Genomic DNA, 20,044 nt, shown 5'->3' with positions numbered 1-20,044 from the left:
CCTGCGAGCAAAAAGCGGGGGTCAAGTGCTGTTCTGCTGGGGGTTCAAGCACTGCAGCAAAAATGCAACCCAGGCTCTGCAAGTGGGAGCATTTCCCCACAAAGAGACAAATCCTGTGCCGCAGCCTCTGAGCACGCGGTGTAACCACGCAGCGCGCCGTCCCAGGCACATCAGGAAATGGTTTCGACAACTGATACGATTCTCGCTGCAGCGTTGTGCTCAGCCGAAGTCATGAGTAATCTGCTTCTGGTGTGGGGATCTGTGGAGCTACACCAGAAAGGAGAATTATTCATATATGGCATGCATATTTTTACAAAACCCTTCAGACTGAACTCAACCAGACGGAGCCCCCGGGGCCACCGAGCGCCCGCCCCGGGCAGGCTGTGCGCAGCCATATAAGGCTGGCAGGGCCCGACCGGCCGCCCGCTGCCTCCGCTAACCCTGGGAGAAACAGCTCCTCGCTCGACAGCAGCAAAGCAGACGAAGCATCTAATGCTGTCGGCCACGGAGGGCAACAGAGACACGGTCTTTAAACCACTTTGCTCTCGTGGCTGCGCCAGCACAAGCGACACCTCACTAGTTAATACGTCCCTCCTGTGGAAGGGCACGGAGCAGAGAGCTAGGAGGAGTTCCCTCTTATGATTAGCTCTGCAACTGAAAGGCAGCAGCTCACATCTTCCTCCACAAAGCACGAGCCCTCTGCAGAAAGGGCAGCCTCCCAGAGAGCCCGGCTGTAACGTGCTCAGGCGCAGAACTCGCACGTTTCCTGCAGCACTCAGCCCGCCGCGACACCGGGACCACTGAGCAGCCTGCACCCTCACTCGCCTTCACTGCCACAGCTTCAGAGCCCAAACACGAGAAGCTCACGTTAAAACAACTGTCAATATTAAGGTCGCACCGAGAGGAAGACACTTAAGCAGCAACGCAGCTATTGCTTCACCACACTCGCCCTGTGCACCATCGCAGGCAGCCCCGGTGGGCGCACGTCCCTCGGCGCGGCGAGGCTTGGGCCTTTGAAAGTGTTGACAAAGGCAAGATAAATTAAAAGCGGCAGCTCGCTTGACAGGCAGGTACAAAGGAGGAGGTTTAACGACCGAGTGCTTTCACCCTGAGTCACTGCTCCAGCTCACGCTCCAGAGTTAACTAGAAACAGGGTGATTTGCTGCACGATGTCCTTTGGCCGCTTAGGCTGGATCTCAGCTCAGTCCCCGGAGGACAAGAGCCTGCAAAAGTTCCTTCTCCGTTGAGAAGAGCAGAATTAAGTGAGCTGAAAGGCTCTTCCCCATCCTTACTCAATACCACTCACCGCAGGTCTGCGCTGACGCCTTTGAATGGGAAGCATAGAATTATTTGTGTCCTAGTTATTTAGCCAGCGGGAGATAACTCCAGTTCCCGGCATCCCTAGCACCGCTCAACAAACCTGCTCTGTAAATAACATGCAGCCTTTAAGCTGCCGCGAGTGGATGAAATAAAATGGGAGCTGATTCATATTATAACTGATCCTCTCCCTCCCAAAGCACCTGCACCAACATTAAGCTTCTTACACAGCGCAGACAAAACCCCGTATTTACATATCCTGTGCTGTCGGGCCCAGCCTCATTTGCCAGGGTAAACGCTGGGATTTTCCTGATGCAACAAGGGCAGCTGTTTCACCTCCAACAGCCCTGCTCCCAGTTCGTGCCCCACTCCTACAAGCCCCGCGCCGTGCAGAGGCGACGCTCCTGCTCCTGGCACGGCTCCTGAAGCCGGTGTGTGCACGCACGGAGACACGGAACAGGGAGCGGCGCAGAGGCTACCAGCACACGTGATAAACAAATTTCTGCCTGGGATTTTCCCGTCGGTTATTTGTCATTTTCCTCGTTTTGTCAATAACATGACCTCCGTCATAAGAGGAGTCACTGTCATCAGCATGGGTGGGATCGCAGGGGAAGTGACAGAGCGAGCGACACGGCATCGCCGGCGCTCGCAAAGCGCAGCTTCAGCTCCTGGGGCCTGGCAGAAGCTCCTGGGGGAAGGCTGAGAAACTGGAGCAAGGAGGTGAAAGGAAAGCAAAAGGCAAATATTTGTTTCCGTAGCAGAATACAGTCCATGTAGGTTTTAATTTTTATTCAAAGGTAACATTTGTACACAGCTTTCTGCACAACTATTTCCAGGGAACTACCGATACTGAGAAGGATGAAAAAACAGCCCAATGAGAGGAGTCAGAGCTTAAGTCCGGAGCAAAACGAGAATCTGGGAATGAAGGAGAAGAAGTATGAACTTATTTATCCTCGAACTAAGATTTCATCTCAGTAACCTCACCTCAAGCCTGGTCAAAACCTAAGCACTTCAAATAAAACCCGAGACGCAGTGATTTCAGCAGAGCAGCTCACGCTGGGTCCTGGTCAGGCCACACTCAGAGCCCAGACCTCTGGGGTGAAGCAAGACCAGCCTGCTGCAGACACGGCATTTCCAGCCGGAGGAGGACGAGGAGAAACTCCTCCCTCGCACCGCACGCACTTGCGAGATCAGTGCATTACTCGGTCCTTCCACAGCTCACTGCAGAAAGCCTTAAAAATGCACAGGACTTGCAAAAGAGCATCTTCCAAAGCATCCCCCCCCTTGCTCAGCCCAGTCAGGCCTACGCGGCCGCAGCACTTCCTGGCAAGCATTGCGGCCACTGAGGAATAAAGCGGACCCCGTCAGCTGGCAGGGTGCCACACACACATTTGATTCCGGTGATAAGAGCCCCCGGCAACCTCCTGCCACATGAAATACTGCCACGGCTTGAAGACACGGGCATAAAGGGCAGCATCCCTAAAGGACAGCAAGGGAACCAAACACGCTACCTTTTTCCCCGTTTGTTTCTCCACCATGTCGTTGCTGAGAGAGAAATCTTCTGGCTGTGGTGTTTTAGAACACCCACCCTTGGGCATCGTTCTGCCTTCCTTACTTGATCTTCATTTATGCTGCCATCGCCTCATCATCAACCGTCTGTTTAAAGAGAAGAAAAGAGAAGTTAGACATCTCAAAAGCATCCTTCCGCTGCGGGGAAAAAAGGCAAGGCACTTCCTATGGGGATAAACCCCCATCGAACTCTTCAACGGGAACACCAGCATGGCAGAACACCTCCAAATGCCGCGCACCGCAGACCGGAGCGGGCAAAACCGCTGCGGGCTTCTACCACCTTCTGCATGGGAAGCAAGCTGGGACCTGCAGCTGCAAATTCCACTTGTTTCATGTGCAAGGGAGAGCCTAAAATGGATCATTCCCAAACAGGGAGCAATATCCCTCCTGCTCTTCATGTACAGCATCACTCCGAGCCTACATAAAGCTTCTTGCAGCTGCGGTTCCATCCAGAGTGCAGGGACATGGGGATGGACCCCCCAGGTACGTGTCTGGGGCAGGGACAGCCCTGCTCCCCCAGTTTGTCACGCTGAATTCCCAGGTGCTCGCGGGACCAACACGCGCATCACTAAATCCCAAAACCTACTCATAAAGCGCACTTTTTGAACGTGTCGCCGTTCTGAGACGAGACCAGAGGCCGCCGAGGGGGGCACGGCGTTCCTGGAGCGGTTTGCCACGGGCTCCTTACCCCAGCACCGGCGCTGCCGCTGCGCCTTGGCCTAGGTAAGACAATTTGGAGAATAACAAAGCGCTCCCTGCTCCTGCCATGTGTTGCCTGGTTACAGGGCTGAAAAGACAACTGACATCTGAAATACAGCAAAGCATGAGCTGCAGCAGGGATCAGAAATACCGGCTGAAGCCGAAGCTGGTGAGGCCTTTTTAGGTGAACAAAAATATCTCCTCTCCCGAGACCAGAGGCTAAAAAGCATCCGTGCAACAGTATATCTCCGAGAAGTGACCCACATCAATCCCTACAGCAAAGGTCTCGTTGTGCTTACGCTGAAACGGCATAAACAGGCACCATTTGAAAACTCTTTCCCCAGCTAATTGCCACCTGACAACACTACACATTGCACCCATTAACTTCTTATAATAGCGGCTGGGTTTCTGCAGAGCTACAATTGCAGGAAATTGTCCAGGAACAAAGTCATGCAGCGCTCCATCACAAGATGGGAATTCTGTGGGCGGGGAGAGAGAAAGAAAACAGAGCGGAGGAGAGGAGCCAAACCCTCCCACCGGCTCGGGGCTGGGGGATGAAGCAGCGTGGACCTTGAACCGCATCCCGGGCAGCACCGGGAGAGCCCTGCACCACCTCGCTGGGGCAGGACGGGGGGGTTAAAGGCTGGAGGAACACTAGCGCGGTGCTTTTATCAGCCTTGTATTGTAGAAGTTCCCTGGAAATCCCTCCATAATTTAAATGAGTTAAAATAATTTCATTTACGCTTCAGAGGCTTTAGGGCCCTTTGGGTTGGTTTGTGGGTTTTCTTTAAAAAAAACAAAAAAGTGATTCAGAGGCCCCATCCCAGCCCTGCAGCAGCACAAATTCCCAGACCAAAGTACTGGGCACAGACAGTGCAAAGACATCGTGGCACTGGCATCTTCAGCAGGAGGCTGTGCTTTCCAAGGTGGCTAATCCTCTGCCCTAACTCCTTCGCCTGGGCTACGGGAGGACAGTTACGCGTGTTTAGGAACCGAGCCTTTGGAAACTGAGGCCTCTTCGTGTCCCCCTGCTCAATGCCGGGACAAGCTGCCGCGCTGAGTTTTGGGACCCCCAGCCAGGAGCCCCCAGCCCTTTCCTTTTGGATGCCAGAGCAGGAAAGGATCCAAACTGGAAAAGACACGAGCAGGCTGATTCAGCCCTCCTCATTGCTGCAGCTGGGAAGCAAAAACGGGGGGGAAAGTGCAGATAATTCGGTATACCAACCCAGCAGGCCCATAAAGAGAAAATGGAAAAAGAAAACCTTCTGTCAGAGCGAGGGAATGACTGCAGAAATCGGCGTCTCAAAATTTCTGCTCTTCATCACTTGAAGGGCCTGCAGCCCAGCACAAGTGCCAAAGTTCAAGCACCGCAAGGGCTGACTGAAAACAGCACCTTAAAAAGGCAGCTCAGCCATCCTCGGGCGCCGGCAGAGAGAAGCTGGGGCTTGCAAAACCTGAAGCCAAGAGCTAGCGGCTCTGGCCTCGGTGCTCCTACACACCCAGCCAGGGCTTCACCGGCTAACAAGATGTCACGTTTCACAGCAGCGTGGCTCTCCTGGCGCTGGTGATGCTCCACCAAAGGCACTGCTCCGGAGCCCGAGGTGTCCCCTCGACGTTGCACATCGATGGGGTCCCAGGTGCTGCGATTGCTTCCTCTGGAAGCAGCTTCAGGCATTTACAGCCTCAAGAATCTCACCCTGTTGGCCATCATTAACCAATTCGTAAAGTTTAAGAACTTTTTCCCCTCCGTTTCACCTACTGGTGCTCATTAAGGTGCAGATAAAGGAGAAATGAGCAAGTGCCTGAGTGCGTGCCTGGGAGGAGGCAGGAGCACTGGGTCAGCGCGGAGGACGCAGATTCGGCACCTGAACAGATTCACTTCAATAATCACTGCAGATCTAAGAACCGGAAATTCAGATGACGTGCTGGGCGACGGACATTCATTTGTACTTTGCAAAGGAAATTAAAAACAAGCAGCTTCACTTATGGCGGTCATGAGCGCAGGGACCAGCACGGCTGGGACCAGGGCACGCTCCGCTCCCGACCACGAGCAGCCAAAAATTGAAACCACGTCATTTCTAGTGCCTTGCTAAAACTGTTTCACGGCCTGCACGCTGTCAATTTATTCTCGAGAAAATTCTGCCCGCTCCCGATGCCTTTGTGGCTGTTTGTAACCGGGGTAGGTACCTATTCACGTGGAGCTTCGAAAACCTGTTTAACTGAGAAAAGGCCAGACGGATGCCAGATTAATTCTGCACCCCTTCTGTTCATCTAGCTGACTCATTACACTTGGAAAGCTGGCTGCCTCTCCATGTAAACAGAGCACTGGCCTGTTTAACAGCTTGGAGGGAGTATTACATTTGCACAACAATTAGCAACAACGCTCACAGTCTTCGTTTCATTTTTAAGCATGTTTAGTAGGAGTCAGAGGGGAGGTACACATTCCCGGTTTGGAAGAGCTATCTAGCCCCAGCTCAGGGGAGCGTTTCAAAGTCGCGCATCTAGGGCTGCAGAATTACAGCTTGGCTTCAATCCCTCCTAATCTGGGAGCTGGGCAAGCCACCCCCTTTCCAGGACACCCCTCTCAAGCTCACCTCCCTAACCAGGAGACAGCCAGCACCCTTCTTATTTTGCAAACAATTAACTAAGCTCCTTGAACTAGATGATTACATGTCTGCCGCACAATAAGAAGTGGGAGACCGAGTGAGCTCAACGGAATATAATCCCTCGCACTTCTCCGGGAAAACAAAGGAGCTGTTTACCTCTGGCCGGCCGCCAGCCCCGCTGCGCGCGCCGCCTTCCCTCGCCGTGCCCGCCAGCCCCTCGGCCTGGCCGCAACGTCCCCCCGCAGCCGGCAAGGCGCGGGGGTCCCCCGCCTCTCCCCTGGGAAAGCGGCGATGGAGAGGGGGAGTCCGCCCTGCGACTCGGCCAGCCTGGGCATGGCAGCTCCCACCGGTTCGGGATGGCCGGCTCCAGCCAGGTGTCGGCGGGGCAGGCCGCGGTGGTCCCAGCCCCGCCAGGAGTATCGCACACACGACTTTGCCTGCAGGGAGAAAGTTGGAAAAGCGGACACGACGCGCAGACCTGTGGCCTTTTGGGCCTTTCCGCTCCTGCCTCCGGCCGGGGCTGGCGGGAGGGTCAGGGACCCCATGGCACCCCCGAGCACCCTCCCGGAGAAACAGGACTGTTGGGAGCAGGACCAGGAGCGGGGCTGGAGCGGTGCCCATCGAGGCCGGCTGCGAAGGGCAGGGCTCTGCAGAGCCAGTCCCAGCCATGCACGCACACACCAACAGACAGACAGGCAGACACAATCCTCTCCTCTCCCCTTGCTGGGGTGAGGAACCAGTTGAAAATGTGGGTTGGTTTGGTTGTTTTTTTTTTATTTCGCCCAGGGCATGCCAAGCCAAAGCCACACACTGAGACCAAACATTTCTGTGGAGGGCCTCAAAAGGCAATGGTTCCAAAAGGGATGGGAGGAGAAGGGGGGTCATCCGTCCTTCTGAACTGCAGGAGGAGGAGGAGGAGGAGGAGAGGGCTGCTGGCTCCACGCTCGGCCCCACTGGGCTGGCTGGAAGGCAGCGTGGGACCAGTCGCACCCGTTAGCCAGGACCAGGCTCCCAGTGAAGGCGATGGGCAAATCGGGCTGGGCACAGATGTCCTCAGCTGGAGCCCGCTCTCAGCACCCGCCAGCCGGCACCAGCACTGTGCCCGATGGGAGATTCCTCCTTAACAAACCCAGCGCACCCGGTGTTCATTTAAACCCCCTATCCCTACCCCTCCTGCCTGGCCGGGCACAGCGAGCAGCATCCCCATCTGGGACAAACAACGCTGAAGCCCTCAAATGCTTTCAGATGTACATCTAAGGCAGAGCGACGGCTTTCCGTGGCTCTGCCTGCACCACAGGCTGCCCGTCCCATGTCCCATGTCCCGTCCCCTGCAACCCTGCCCTCCGGCAGCTCCCCGCACAGCGCATGCACAGCCTCTCTCACCCTGCTGCGTGCAGACCAGCCGGGCTCCTGCCATCTCTATCTGAAGCCACAACAAATTAGCTCATGCCCAAGATCTGTGCATTGAAGCCTGCCCATATCCTGCCAGCTTGGAGTGAAAAAGATTGTGCAGACTTCTTTAAATGCCAGACAATAAGAAGAAAGCTGGCTGGAGGCTCTTACCCATTACAAAAAACTCAAATGCAAGGATGGCAATTAGAGGCGCAGACGTTATTTGTACAAATCCAACACATTTGTTTGGTCTGAAAAGGTTGGAATATGAACAAGCCCTGACGAAACACAAAAATTTTAAAATTTCAGGCTCCTTTTGAGGACTCTGTCCCAGAAAAACAGGTTTCCTCAAATCTTTGAAAATTGCCTTAAAATAACAACTCGCACGGATCACATCCAAAATTTGGACGCACACCCCCCCCAGCACTGGAAGGCGTAGGGAGAAAAACAAAAAGTTGAGGTCTTTCGACATGCTGAACCGTGCCCTTTGCCGTCACCCTGCCGATACCTTCACCGAGGTGTTTGCCACCCCTGCAAAGACCACCTCTGAGCTGCGCGGCACGGTGGCACCTGCTGAGCCCCCACTAAAATCACGGTGTACCAGGCTGCATGTTCCAAAAAGCCACCGTCACACCTTCAACCCAGCACCGCCCATGTGCACCCTGTTCGGCGCTGGTTTACCGACACGCTCACAGCATCAAAGACCTGCTCTTCACCAGCTTTTCCTCTACCTGTTAGGCCTGCGCAACTCATGGTTAGTACCTAAAATTGCCTGTGCGCACCGGCGGGACGGGAACTTTGGGGAACAAGGAACAATTGTTCTCTGTGCTCCAGCTCGGCTCCGGAAGAGTAAAGTCCATCTTTTTCCACCGTCGGTACATAAGCCCAAGAGCAGCGGGAGGCCCGCAAGCCAGCAGTGCAAACACAGGTGCGTTTCATTCAGCAGCCTTACAATGGGTAATCACCAAGATTAGCTATTAATAAGATACTGCGGCACGAGGTGCTAATTCTTACAGCCGCTACCAAAACAAGGAAAATGGAGAGATCTCTGCATTTCCCTGCTCTGAGCACAGCTGGCTGGAAAGCACCCCTGCCGGCTGCCACATCTGGGGTGACCCCAGTTCCACAGCTCCGTCGCGCCCTCGCCTTCAACTCACCATCTTCCTCCTTCACCCCGGGGGACTTGTTATCTTTTTGTTCTTTGCTTTCGAAGGCGGATTTCACTCCTTATCAGGAGCTCTTATAGGTGAAACTTCGTCACCTCTCTGCATGGCTTCTCCTCTCCCGTTCTCAAAATCAGTACCCGTTCCCCACAATAACCACCCTTTCTTCCACCTTTCACAAATATTTATTTCGCCTTAACCCAGAGTGCTTCCCGACCTCCTGATATGCCTGTAACTACTCACATCTGGATGTATCTGCACAGGCCTCGGGCAAGGCTCACTCGCTTTCTCAAGTACGCGCCAACCCAGCAGACTCAGTAACACGAATTAAGGCAGCTATTAGTATTTCAGCCATTTGTGAAACACATGCCCCTTCCCGGTGTTTGTTGGGTCCTGCAGAAAACAACGCAACGGCGAAGCTCTGCCCGCCGAGCAGTTTGTGCCCATGGATGTGCACCCGCCTCTTCAAGGCCCACGGTCGAGATGATGTTCAAGACCTCGCTGGACTTAAGCCCAGCTCTTCAACGGCTCTCTGCTACACGAAACCGGCCCTGCCAACGGGTTCAGTGTAAACCACAACCCCCCCTACATGTCACCGAGAGGGTTGTTTCCCGCCCCAGCATCTGAAGACCGGGCAACGGACTCAAATTATGACAACTCTTAAGTTCATGTATTACACTAAATGTTACCATTTAACAAGATTATATTTGGAAATTTCTGCCCAGCCACCCTGTGATTCAGGATACTCCAGCTGGGACCGTTCTCAGGACACACAAAGTCCGAAATAAAAGCGAGCCCTGACAGTACCCTGGAACCACGAGCAACCACTTGGCCTGTGTGGTTTCTCCGGGAGCAGTTTTTCCCACAAACCCTACCCTCAATTATCTATATGCAGCTGCCTCTTGATTGCTACATTTCTGGATGCCACTGATTATCTGGTTTCTGGCCAAGGTTACAAAACTGTTGCTTCAGTCGGTTCTCCGAGCTGCGGTCTGGGAGCGGGATCAGCTGCGATGAGGAAACCTTTGGAGCGGCCAGCATGTTACAGGAAGGCCGGAGCAGCGTCCGACCCTGCCGCACCACCGTTAGTCAGAGTGAAAGAGCCGATCACGACACCTCGTCCCCTCGGTGCGATTGCGGGATGGCTCCGGATCACCGGCTCGAACCAAAACCTGGCAGAGAGGGAGGGCTCCACGCTTTGCCCGTCGTCTCTGCTTCGCACAGAAACCCATCAGGCTTCAAGAAGGGAAGAGCTGTAACCTCATCTGCTGACACAATAATCTACCGGACTTCTTGCACATCAACCTCTTTAAAACAGTGATGAGCTCCACTCAGCTACTCCCACTGCTGCTGCATATGGAGGGAAAATATTTCCCTAATTAAGTACATCCCAAGGACTTACACAAAGCAATACCGTGCACCTACGGAGTGACCAGCAACGCTAGCTTTAAGCAGACTGCACAGTGTATTGCATGTCACATGCATTTAAGATGAAAAAAGGCAGCCCAAACTATCCTGTACACAGAAAACAGGAAAGAAATGCTCGTGCTGAGAGGTATGAGGGGTGCAAAGTGCGACACAAGCGGGGCGAGCCTCCGCGGCGCACACGGCTCGTGCGACGTGCCGAGAGCCTGTCCTGAAGGTCCCACCAGCGGGGAAAGGCGGGGATTCCCCGGGGCTGCTTTATTCTGGCAAAATTTGAACACCGCAAATCTGCGCAATCCACTCCGTTCCCAGGACGGAGCCAGGCTCTGGTCCCCGCCCCCCCCCGTGCCCGGCAGGGAGCTACGGCTGTGGCTCGCTGTGGTCTGCTCTGCTGAAGCACAGCTCAAGGGGTTCGTGAGCATCAGCCAAGCCCCAAAAATGAGCTGGGCCCGATTTTCAAGACAGAGAAACATGTTAGCACAGGCAACTCCTGACCATGGCTGTCCTTGATTTGATGCCAACTAAAACACAGCGAATGAAAGGGCAACAGATGAAGCAGCAGCAACTGACGGTGCCCTGGCAGCGAGCTGCGTCACCTACCCCACCATCCGGCGGCAGCCCAGGGACCCAGGCGTGAGAGGCTGGCAGGGTCTGCTGGCATGCTCCGCTCCGTCCTCGGCCGGGCCGAGGCTCCTCCGCGCTCCTCACCTGCGCACCTCCCACCTCCCCATTCCTGGCACCAGTGACTCGTCCCAAGGGGAGGCCGCGGGGCGAACACCATTCCTGCAGAAAGCTCGTGTCAGCTCCTGCAAGCCCCATCTGCTGCTGAGCTGCAGAAAGGGAAGGCTCAGGAAAGTAGCAGAAAGCAGAATGCGTTTGTGCTTTATTTCCAGCCGTCTAAATTAGCACAGGCGCCTCCGTTACGTGGCTAAATCACCAATAACTTTGTGCCTTGTTCGCCTCCGGGAACTCGGTATCTGCGCTGACGTAGCGCAGCAGGCAGATTTTACCAGCGAGCCAAGACCCGGTCCTGTGAGTTTGGGTGGCCTTAATTAAATAAACACTACATATTCCTAGTGTGTATCTCTGTACATACATACGTGCATGCACACACATGCACGGACAAGCACACACATATATAACGTACACACGCAGCGCACTAAGACCCCAAACGAGACTTTTCCTCCAGTCCTGCCCAATTTTCTGTGTTATTCGTAAAAGTCTAAGACATAGACCGGCTTTTACTACAAAGAATCCGACATGACTTAAGCCCTTAAACCCAAGAGGAGATGACGACGAAGCACGTTAATTACACAAGAAAGAAAGAAACCAGAAATACTTTGCAAAAGGTGCCACGGCCATTGCAACAGGACCCTTCAAGTCGAGGAGACCCTCAGCTGGGAGCTCTGCTACGAGCAGCCTCACGCAGCGGGGGCTGCGCGGACGCCGGCTACACCCTACTGAAAAGCCTGCTTGAGCCTTGGCAGATTTGAACAACTGCCTCGGGACGTCCACGTTTAAACTCGTGTTCGGTCCACGATGTCGCAACAGCCAAGTAACATCTTCTCCCAGCTGTGAGCATGAAAGACCATGGTAATCTCAGCAAAACGTTTCTCATCCTCCCTGTTCTTGCACAATTCCTCCCGGTTTCCCTCTCCCCGTCTCAGCATCCTTGTGCCCACCTCAAACACACAAAGCTTCCTCCAAGCATGGGAACCTCAGGAACATTTCGGTGAATTTAGGAGCAAGTACTGGGTGACGGAGCAAATCTCACACATCACCACTTCCCAGGCAGGGGCCCTGAAGGCATCGGGCTTGGGGGAAAACGCAAAACACAGAACTTCACTGATTTACTCTTTTTTGGGGTCTGCAGACCCAGGAGTTTCATTTTGGCATTCTGCCTCCTTCTCCTTTTCAGCCGAGGCTGGCGAGTTCGAGACCAATGTTTTACCTATACACAAATCACTCTGCAGCAAAACTGGTATTTGTCTGCTGTACTACTGGCAGCTTTGAAATGACAGGGCAAGAACTGAATAGAGATGGGCATTAAACAAATCCACAAAAACAGAAGAACCCGGAACCCTTAAGTATCATTCCAGCAGAGAAGGGAAGACGGTGAAAGCTTGGACGCTCTGTGTTTCTGAACTAACCAGAAGACTTCGGTTCTACAGGGCTCACATCAGAAGTACCACATTAGCCTTCCAAGCCTTCTAGTAACACATCGATCAAAGCTTTATTCACTCCCCCAATACTAGAAACACACAGGAAGGAAAACACCGCCTGACCTAGTGCTGGCAGGAACCTGCCTTCGAGTGGAGAGGTAGAGCAGGTGACCTGGAGGCCCTCTGCAACTGATGGTGCCACGACACTACACAGGCTTCACGCATGGGACTTCTGTCACTGGGCCATGGGAACCTGGCCTCCTAACCCCGAAACACCACGGCAGGGGATCCACATCCTGAGAACATCCAAGGCTTCTGCTCTGAAGGGACTTCCTTCTCCAGTAGCAAACCCAGCGCTGTAAGCAGGCACATCTCCCACCTTCACCGTCCGCCCCAAGGGGCAGCAGCCAAACCCACCACCACCACCAAACCCAGTGTAGGACGTTGCACCAAAGCTGCAAACCCACTGTACTCCCAGCAAACCCCCGAACTCATGTGATATTCTCCCTCAATATATGGAAAAGACTGATTCATAGCTCACATTGAACTGGGAAGTCTGTAAGCATGAGTGGAACTTGGGGGGTCGGGAGGGGAGTCCAGGCCATGTACAGTTTCAGTTTTCTGCCAGGACAGAGCTCAGACAGGGAAACCTTTCTCAGAATCACACCGTGCATCACCGAGCAAGCACAGCACGAAGCCAAGGCTGGGCAACAACCAGGCTACGGAGGGGGAAAGGCTTCTGCCAGTGTCAGAGGTCTGTGTCGCGGCGCAGGCAGGGAGGGAAGGGGCAGCGGGCGCTGCAGAAGGTCTGCTGCGCGGATTTCTGGGCTGCAGGACGGCCACGCACATGGTGCTGCTCTCAGGGCTGGCTCCACGCGGTTTTGAAGGGCTAATGCTTCCCCTCCCAGCAAAACTGTCAGCACACTTTTCGCACTTCCTAAAAAGACACGGTGGCTCCCCGAGCCCCAACACGCTGATAAGAACAGTGCATTTCCCAGATTATTTCAGCCCGAGCTGGAAGCGGAGCTCCGTCTGTAGCTGTGCATCTGCTGACGACAGACCACCGCCACGCTGCTATTTAACAAGCTGTACGACAGGAAAAAAGGCTTGCCGTGGCTTCTGTGGGGCTCTGCGTGCTGCAGCCAACGCAGAACAAAACGAGGCGTGAGTTTCTCCAAGCAAACCACATGCCCTCCGTCCCGGCTGCCAGGCATGCGGGGAGAAGCACCTTGCCCGTTACCATCGTCACTTCTGCTCGTCTTGTTTCAGAAAAGCCAAATTCCCCGTCTGCTTTTCCCGTTTCTGGTCCAGCGAGCGGTGCCTCCGCTGCCACGCGTGCCAGCAGGGTCCCTGCCCGCGGCCACGCCGATGCCAGGAGGCTCACGCCCGGCTCAGCACGCTGCCGAGGACCCCGGCCGTAAACACCTCAGAAGAAAGTGGCCGTCCTCTTCCAGGGGACGGCAGGAAGGGTTTGGGCACAAGGCAGTCCTGCTGCCGGCTTGCCAAGAATCAAACCAAGGTTAATTCTCCACAAATCTGCAACCCTCCTCTCTCCTTCCTCCATCTCCATCTCTCAAATCACAGTGCTTGTGGAGGTGATCTATTGTATATAAAGACATAGGAATGCATTTACCAAAACGAGTGTATTTCCCTATAGGGGAAATTCAATTTTCTGTACAAAGCTATTGTTGAACGTGTCATCAGAGAGGGAGCGATGGAAAACTGCAAAAATTGACCCGCTTTAACAGGTTGTTTCCATAAGGACGTGGGCCCCCCCCACCCTTCAAAAAGAAATTGAGAGCCCCTCCTGACTTTGGACCTAATTAAGTTACATGTACATGAGGCCTCTTGTAAGACAATTTGCTACAAAGCTACTGCATGAGCACTCGCAGAAAACAGAGCCAAGTTAAGACTATCTGGAGCTGCGTTTCGGCAGCTGACCAGACACGTGCCGTGTCGGGAAGCAGGAGGCTCTGCAGATGTCCCTGTCCCACAGCGCATCCCCACCATGGCTCGCCCCGGAGCCCGAGCATCTTCAAAAAGGCAACGTTCAGACAAAACATACGTGTGGCAGGTTAGGGGAAAAGAAAAAAACATTCGGATTCTCTGCCGCCTCCTTGTCTTCCTTAAAAAAGAAAGGTCTGTCTCCCAGCTGCGTGCTGGATTTGCCTGCCTCCCCCAGGCTGAGGAGCCCAATCTGACAACATGACACTCGGTAGGAATATATGGAGAAGGGAAGGTTCAAAGTCAGGCTTATTGACCCCAGGGGGAAAAAAAGAGAAGCTACAAGTGAAAGGTAGTCTCTAGAGGAAGAGCAGCCCAAAGCCAGTCTGCAGATAGATCAAAATAAGATGTCAAGGGACCTGCAGAGCCACGCCTCGGAGCGTAAATCCTTAGGACACAGGTAGGAATGGTACAACCAGAGCAGTACTGTTTATACCTGGTCCCCCAGGCCTGCACCGGGCTGACGTGGCTGTCACCTGGCAGATCGCACACGTGCTCTCATCAGGATCACAGCAGGCAAAGGAGGCACTTTCGGTCCTCCCGGTAACGCCACACCAAGTGCCACACCACCTGCCAACGACAGCCTCGAGAGGGAAGCGCAACCAGCTTCTGGCTCCGTCACCCGAGGACGAAACCTGCTCACAAGCCGGGACGCAACCCCGGGCTCACGGCGGTACCCGGCCTGGCACGCAGCCGCGCCGAGCCCGCTCCCACCCGCGCCGGGAGGCGGATGCCCGCCGGGATGCCGGCGGAGGGCCCGGCCCCAGGAGGCTTCGAGAGCAGGACAGGAGTGTCGGGCTTTGACAGTCTTGGTGCTTTGTGCTCTTGGCTCGGTCCTTTACTTCATGTACCTGTGCAGTGAATGAGGGTGCAGAAAATGGCTCGATCAGGTCTTCGCCTGCAAACTGCTTTTACACCCAGCAAAGCACAGTGGCAAGGGAGACGGAAAACACCCAGAGCTGCAGTCCCCACCCTCTGCACGGCGAAGCCCTGCCACCTCCCCAGAGCTTCCCGTGGACCACGCAGCCTTACCAGCAAGCTCCTAACCGAAAGCAGCCCTGCAGAGCCCGGCGGGCTCTGCGGACCACTGCCCAGCGCTCCCAGAAAACACCGTGGTTTGCGTACCGCAAACCTCGAGCTGGAGGATATAGGGTTCATTACTTAGAGATAAGGGTATAACATGACTTCTGAATTCACCAGCGGGCTCCTCGGCTGCCCGAGCGGCGGTAGCGTGAGCTCCACAGTCTGCAGGAGCAACGCTGGAATTCCAGGGCTTCCTTTGGCGGTTTACCTGCTTAACTGATTGGCATCAGCAGAGTTAAACGCTCTCCATCAGAAAGGGGTTTTACAGCCTGCATGCTGGCTTTGGAGAGAGCATTTCTCATGGCTGGGTACATCCCATCTCCCCTCCGAACTCTGTTTACCCACGATAGCAGCCCGCTGCCCCGGCTGTTCAAACACCGGCCCTGGGAGCCGCCGGCACCCGCGCAGTATCGTGGCAACGTGGCTGAAGCCAGCTTTGCAAACTCACAAAGTGTGCAAATTAATTTCATTATCCGCTCTTGCACATCATGAGGAGGGAAAACAAATAACCTGCCTGAAAGTACATTCTAGTAATTATTAACACGGCATAAGTTAACCCCAGGGGAGAGGGAGGAAAGACTGGCCGGAGAGGAGAGCCTGGCACTTGCCTGTTCGCTAGAGCATACGGCACGTCAGTACTTTTTAAATATAAAATCCGGCCTTATGCTGCGTTTTATTCCCTGCTTAGCCCAATGATTCTTCATTTGCTTGGCTGAACCTACATATTCTCCCAAACGTTTACAAAGTAAAGCTGGCCATTCAGATATTTGACTGGCAAAGATCTTCACTTCCATTTGCTTTTGCTTCCATGTCTCTGTTCGCCCCACAAACGCTCTGGAGGCACCCACCCCTTCAGCAGAGCTGTCAGGACTCTACACGAAACCTTCTTTGGCGATGACTAAAGCCCAGGTATGCACTGAGCATTCTGGTTGCTATTTTACTTTAGATTAAAAACATCCTTCAGCTTAGCAGCGATGCTGGTCTGTACCAGTAATCCCTCTCCCCACACACACAGGAGAGCAAAACCTGAGATTTAATACCCTGCAGCACACAAAATTTAATCTGGCGCTGTAAGTCTGGATTACAAGACCCCCTCCTCATACCGACAGGCACAAAACCCACATCGTAGCACAATATGTAGCATCGTAGTTGCGATTTTTGCTTGTGGAATTCACGCAATTACCTTAATTCTTAGAAATCCTAGCAGCATCTATGCCACCCATGACAAAATGGCTATAAGATGATAATGAACCCACGGCTCTACCACAACAGAAAGTACTCCTGAACACCGCACCACACACAGCTCCTTTGCCAGGCAGGAGCCGAGGAGATCCCTCCCTGCCTGCTCTGGCTGCCTCCCCGCAACAGGGCACTTGGAAAATACCTTCCGAGGCACCCAGTTTGGGGGGATTTAGCTTCATTGTGGAAAACTGAAGGGATCTCAGCTTGGAGGAGAGCATACCAGACCTCTTCAGACCTACAGAGGGGCTGTGGCAGAGCTCCAGCAAATCTTAAAGCATTATTAGGAAGCCATTAAGAAGCGCTGTCAAGACAGATAGGCTTTAAGATTGCTTTACAAGGCAGTTGTCAGGGATTTCAGGATGCACTGGTTGCTGCAGCAGCTCAATTTTCACTTTAGAAAGACTGCTGTGTGAGCATTGTTTTATAAAGGACCTCACAGTAATAAGCCGAGATGTTTTTCAAGGTAGCTAACGTAGCCACGTTTTCAAACCCTGCCTGGCATCAGCACGCAGCGCCTGCACACACGCACGCCCTTACCAGTGCCGGCGTTTGAACCAAATTAGTCAGCGCCCGGTTTGGACGCGGTTCCTGTACAAACCTGCTCCTACAGGAGCGTTCAGCTCCCTGCAGACACAGCCTCGGGACAGAGCAGCCTGACCCTGGCAGCACAGATACACGTCGCAGCCGTAAGCCCGAGATGGGCTCTTCTGCCCCGTGCCCAGGCTCCCTCCCTGCTGGGCTGCTCGGTGCTGCCGGAGAGGCCACTCGCCAAAGCACGTCAGTCCGTACGCTCCGGTCCTCCCTTCTCTTGCATTATTTTTGGAAGGAAAGAGAAGACTGCATATCTACAATACTTGAAATGAACTCCCCGGCGGCTCCCAAAGCTTTTTTACTCACCATGGTTTTGAGAATATCAATACAAATAGATCCGCACAGAAATTCTTTCATGTTCTTCTAATGGCTAACGGGCTTGGTGTGCTGCTCTGCAAGTCAGATTACCCTGAACAGCTCGGGAGCGCAGCGACCTTCAAGGGCTTCCCCAGCCTTCCTCCTCCTCCCGTCCCACCAGACGCCACTAACGAGCGAGGACAAGCCGCAGCTCAACTCGGGACCCACGCGCTCCATTCGTATGGGACCTATATGCTCCATCTGTTTCACATCACCGTATCTCACTGCCCGTCTATACAGGCAGAGGTCCCCACTGACCAAATCCAAAGGTATTTTCATGTCCCCCTCTATTCCCAAGCTGTCTCTGTAAGACCCATACACTGTCACGACTGATTTTAACTAAGTTAAATAAAAGCGCAGGGATTTGAAGTCAAGTCACCCGTTCCCTCGGCATCAGCGTTCTGGGTTTGTGTTTTACTTCCTCCTTTCTCCCTCTCCCCTCGGACCTCCCGAAGCAGAGTTCCTGTTACTGCTCTGCACATTCCCACCCTGCTGGACCCATAAGTGCCCACATAGTTTTACAAGAACAGCTTTAACCAGCTTGTTTAATCCAGCTTGCTTTTTTTTTTCTTCCCCCTTTTCTTTTTAATCAGCCGTACAGTTTGCCATAGCCTAAGGCAAAGTGGAATCAGAGATCATCCACATTTCCACCCTCTTCCATTTTAAAGGAACACTAAACAGTTCGCAGGGGACAGAGGCAAGAGCCTTATGGGATGAAGAGGGCAATTTTCTGACTTTCTGATGTTAGAAAGTACGTGTTTCTAGTTCTGATGGGCCATAATGTGTTGTCCATAAGCTTGTGTGCGTGCAGGGAGCGCTGCAGGTCCGGAGCTGGAAGCGGGCTCTCCGACCTCCCATCCAGCCTGCCACAGCCACGCTGGACGGACCCGCTTCGCTGGCTTGGGCATTTCACCCACCTGGTTTTCTCTCCCATCATTATTCTTTTGCATATTTAACACATAATTCAAGTCTTCAGCTGAGTTTTGTCCTCATTTTAGCTCAAGTTAAACACGCTGCTGCTGCCATCAGCCTAAGGGTGTGAGTCACAACCAAGCCTGCGTACGAAGCAATTTATTTTAAATCCAAGGGAAAATGTTAACACCTCAGTACTGCATGGGTAAAGTCTGTCTCTACCCCATCGCACCGCATCGCAGCAGCTAATCCGCTGGGGTAGGTGTGCTCCGAGCCATCGGGGACTGAACTGCCGGAGCTGGGAAACATCTCCAGCCCTGCCCGTTCCCAGCAGGTCCCACAGCCGGGCCTGCAGCACGTGGTGGGGCTTCACTGGCCGCTGGTCCCCCCAAACCCGCCTTCTGTGCAACGACAGCAAGGGAGACACTTCCATGAAGTCAAGAGACGAACGGGAAGGAAAACTCTAAGGGCAATGACCCCTGAAACGCAGCTCCGTGCCAAGCGGTCAGGGCAGGCTCAGGTTCTGGAGGACAGCTGAACGCAGCCCCTGTGTAGAAATTACACCCGGCAATGCTTTATTATTAGCAGTATTATTTCTTCATTCTAGCAAACCCTAAAGCTCTTCGCCACTCTGAAGTTTTCTGGTTCCAAGTTCTATAGGCTTTACACGTTTTTCAGCACTAAATTCTGCCATATAATAAAAGGCAAATAAAAAAAAAGGAGAAATGTTGCCATGCTTTCTCTGCCACTCGCCTCCGACGGCCACCCTGTAAAGCCATGTCCATTAAGCAGCCTTAAAATCTTTAAAAAATACTCTTACTGCAGAGCTAAGTTTGCTGACAGCGGTGAGTGGCCATTACACAAGAGCACAGGCTGCAAACAGTATCACGACACCTAGTAAAGGTCAGACCCACGTTATTTACTTATTCATTTGAGACGAGGACACGACCCAAGCCACCCCTCATTCACCTCCTTCAGACCGCGCGTGCCTCCTCCAGCCTCCTGTCCCCGGCTCGGCGCTTCAGCCGGCGTCCCTGCCCGGGGACCTCGCTGCGATACTCCATTCCTACAGCAACGCAGAAAGTTTTCAATAGGCTTTTCAGCCTTTCTAATGACTTTCTATCCCACTTTCTTAACAATTATCTGCTTTCCAGTGAAACGGTGGTTTACGCCGCTATTCATGAAACGTCGCTACGGCTTCCTCCCGCTCTCCGTTGGCACTGCTCGCTACCAAGTAGATCAAGAAATTTACCCGGCTTTAAAACATTTTTGCTATTTCTCACATCCAGTTCTGCTGCCAGCCCGACGTGCCTGCACAGCACGGCGCAGCGGGCAGCAACGAGGGGCGGCCGCCTGTGTCGCAGCCAGAACAGAGAGCCGCTGCTGGGGTCCAGCAGCAGTTCCCTGAACTGCATCCTGAATTAACGCCGGATCAACAGGCATTTGGGTGACCGAAATTGCCGCTACCGCTGCCTGCCTCTGATCGACTCAGCCCCGTGCCGCGGCCGGCACTCACGGCTTC

At 53.7% G+C, this 20,044-nt stretch overlaps 1 protein-coding gene across 8 annotated transcripts in view; it reads right to left on the bottom strand.

Annotated features, from left to right (window-relative positions):
- The window catches only part of ANKRD11 (ankyrin repeat domain containing 11), a 158,168-nt gene that overhangs the window by 38,781 nt on the left and 99,343 nt on the right, over positions 1-20,044 (bottom strand). For 7 of the 8 annotated variants that reach the window (XM_075101138.1, XM_075101140.1, XM_075101142.1 and 4 more), the window contains one exon: positions 2,829-2,973. The exons of the other annotated variant lie outside the window; for it this stretch is intronic. In XM_075101138.1, the coding sequence (XP_074957239.1) occupies positions 2,829-2,915 (87 nt within the window). In that variant the 5' untranslated portion in view covers positions 2,916-2,973. The remainder of the gene's footprint in view (positions 1-2,828; positions 2,974-20,044) is intronic. 8 annotated transcript variants of the gene reach the window in all.

Source organism: Phalacrocorax aristotelis, chromosome 8 (genome assembly GCF_949628215.1).
Source record: "Phalacrocorax aristotelis chromosome 8, bGulAri2.1, whole genome shotgun sequence".
NCBI lineage: Eukaryota > Metazoa > Chordata > Aves > Suliformes > Phalacrocoracidae > Phalacrocorax > Phalacrocorax aristotelis.
The sequence above is the reverse complement of the archived record's forward strand: the minus strand, read 5'-3'. Positions and strand labels throughout refer to the sequence as shown.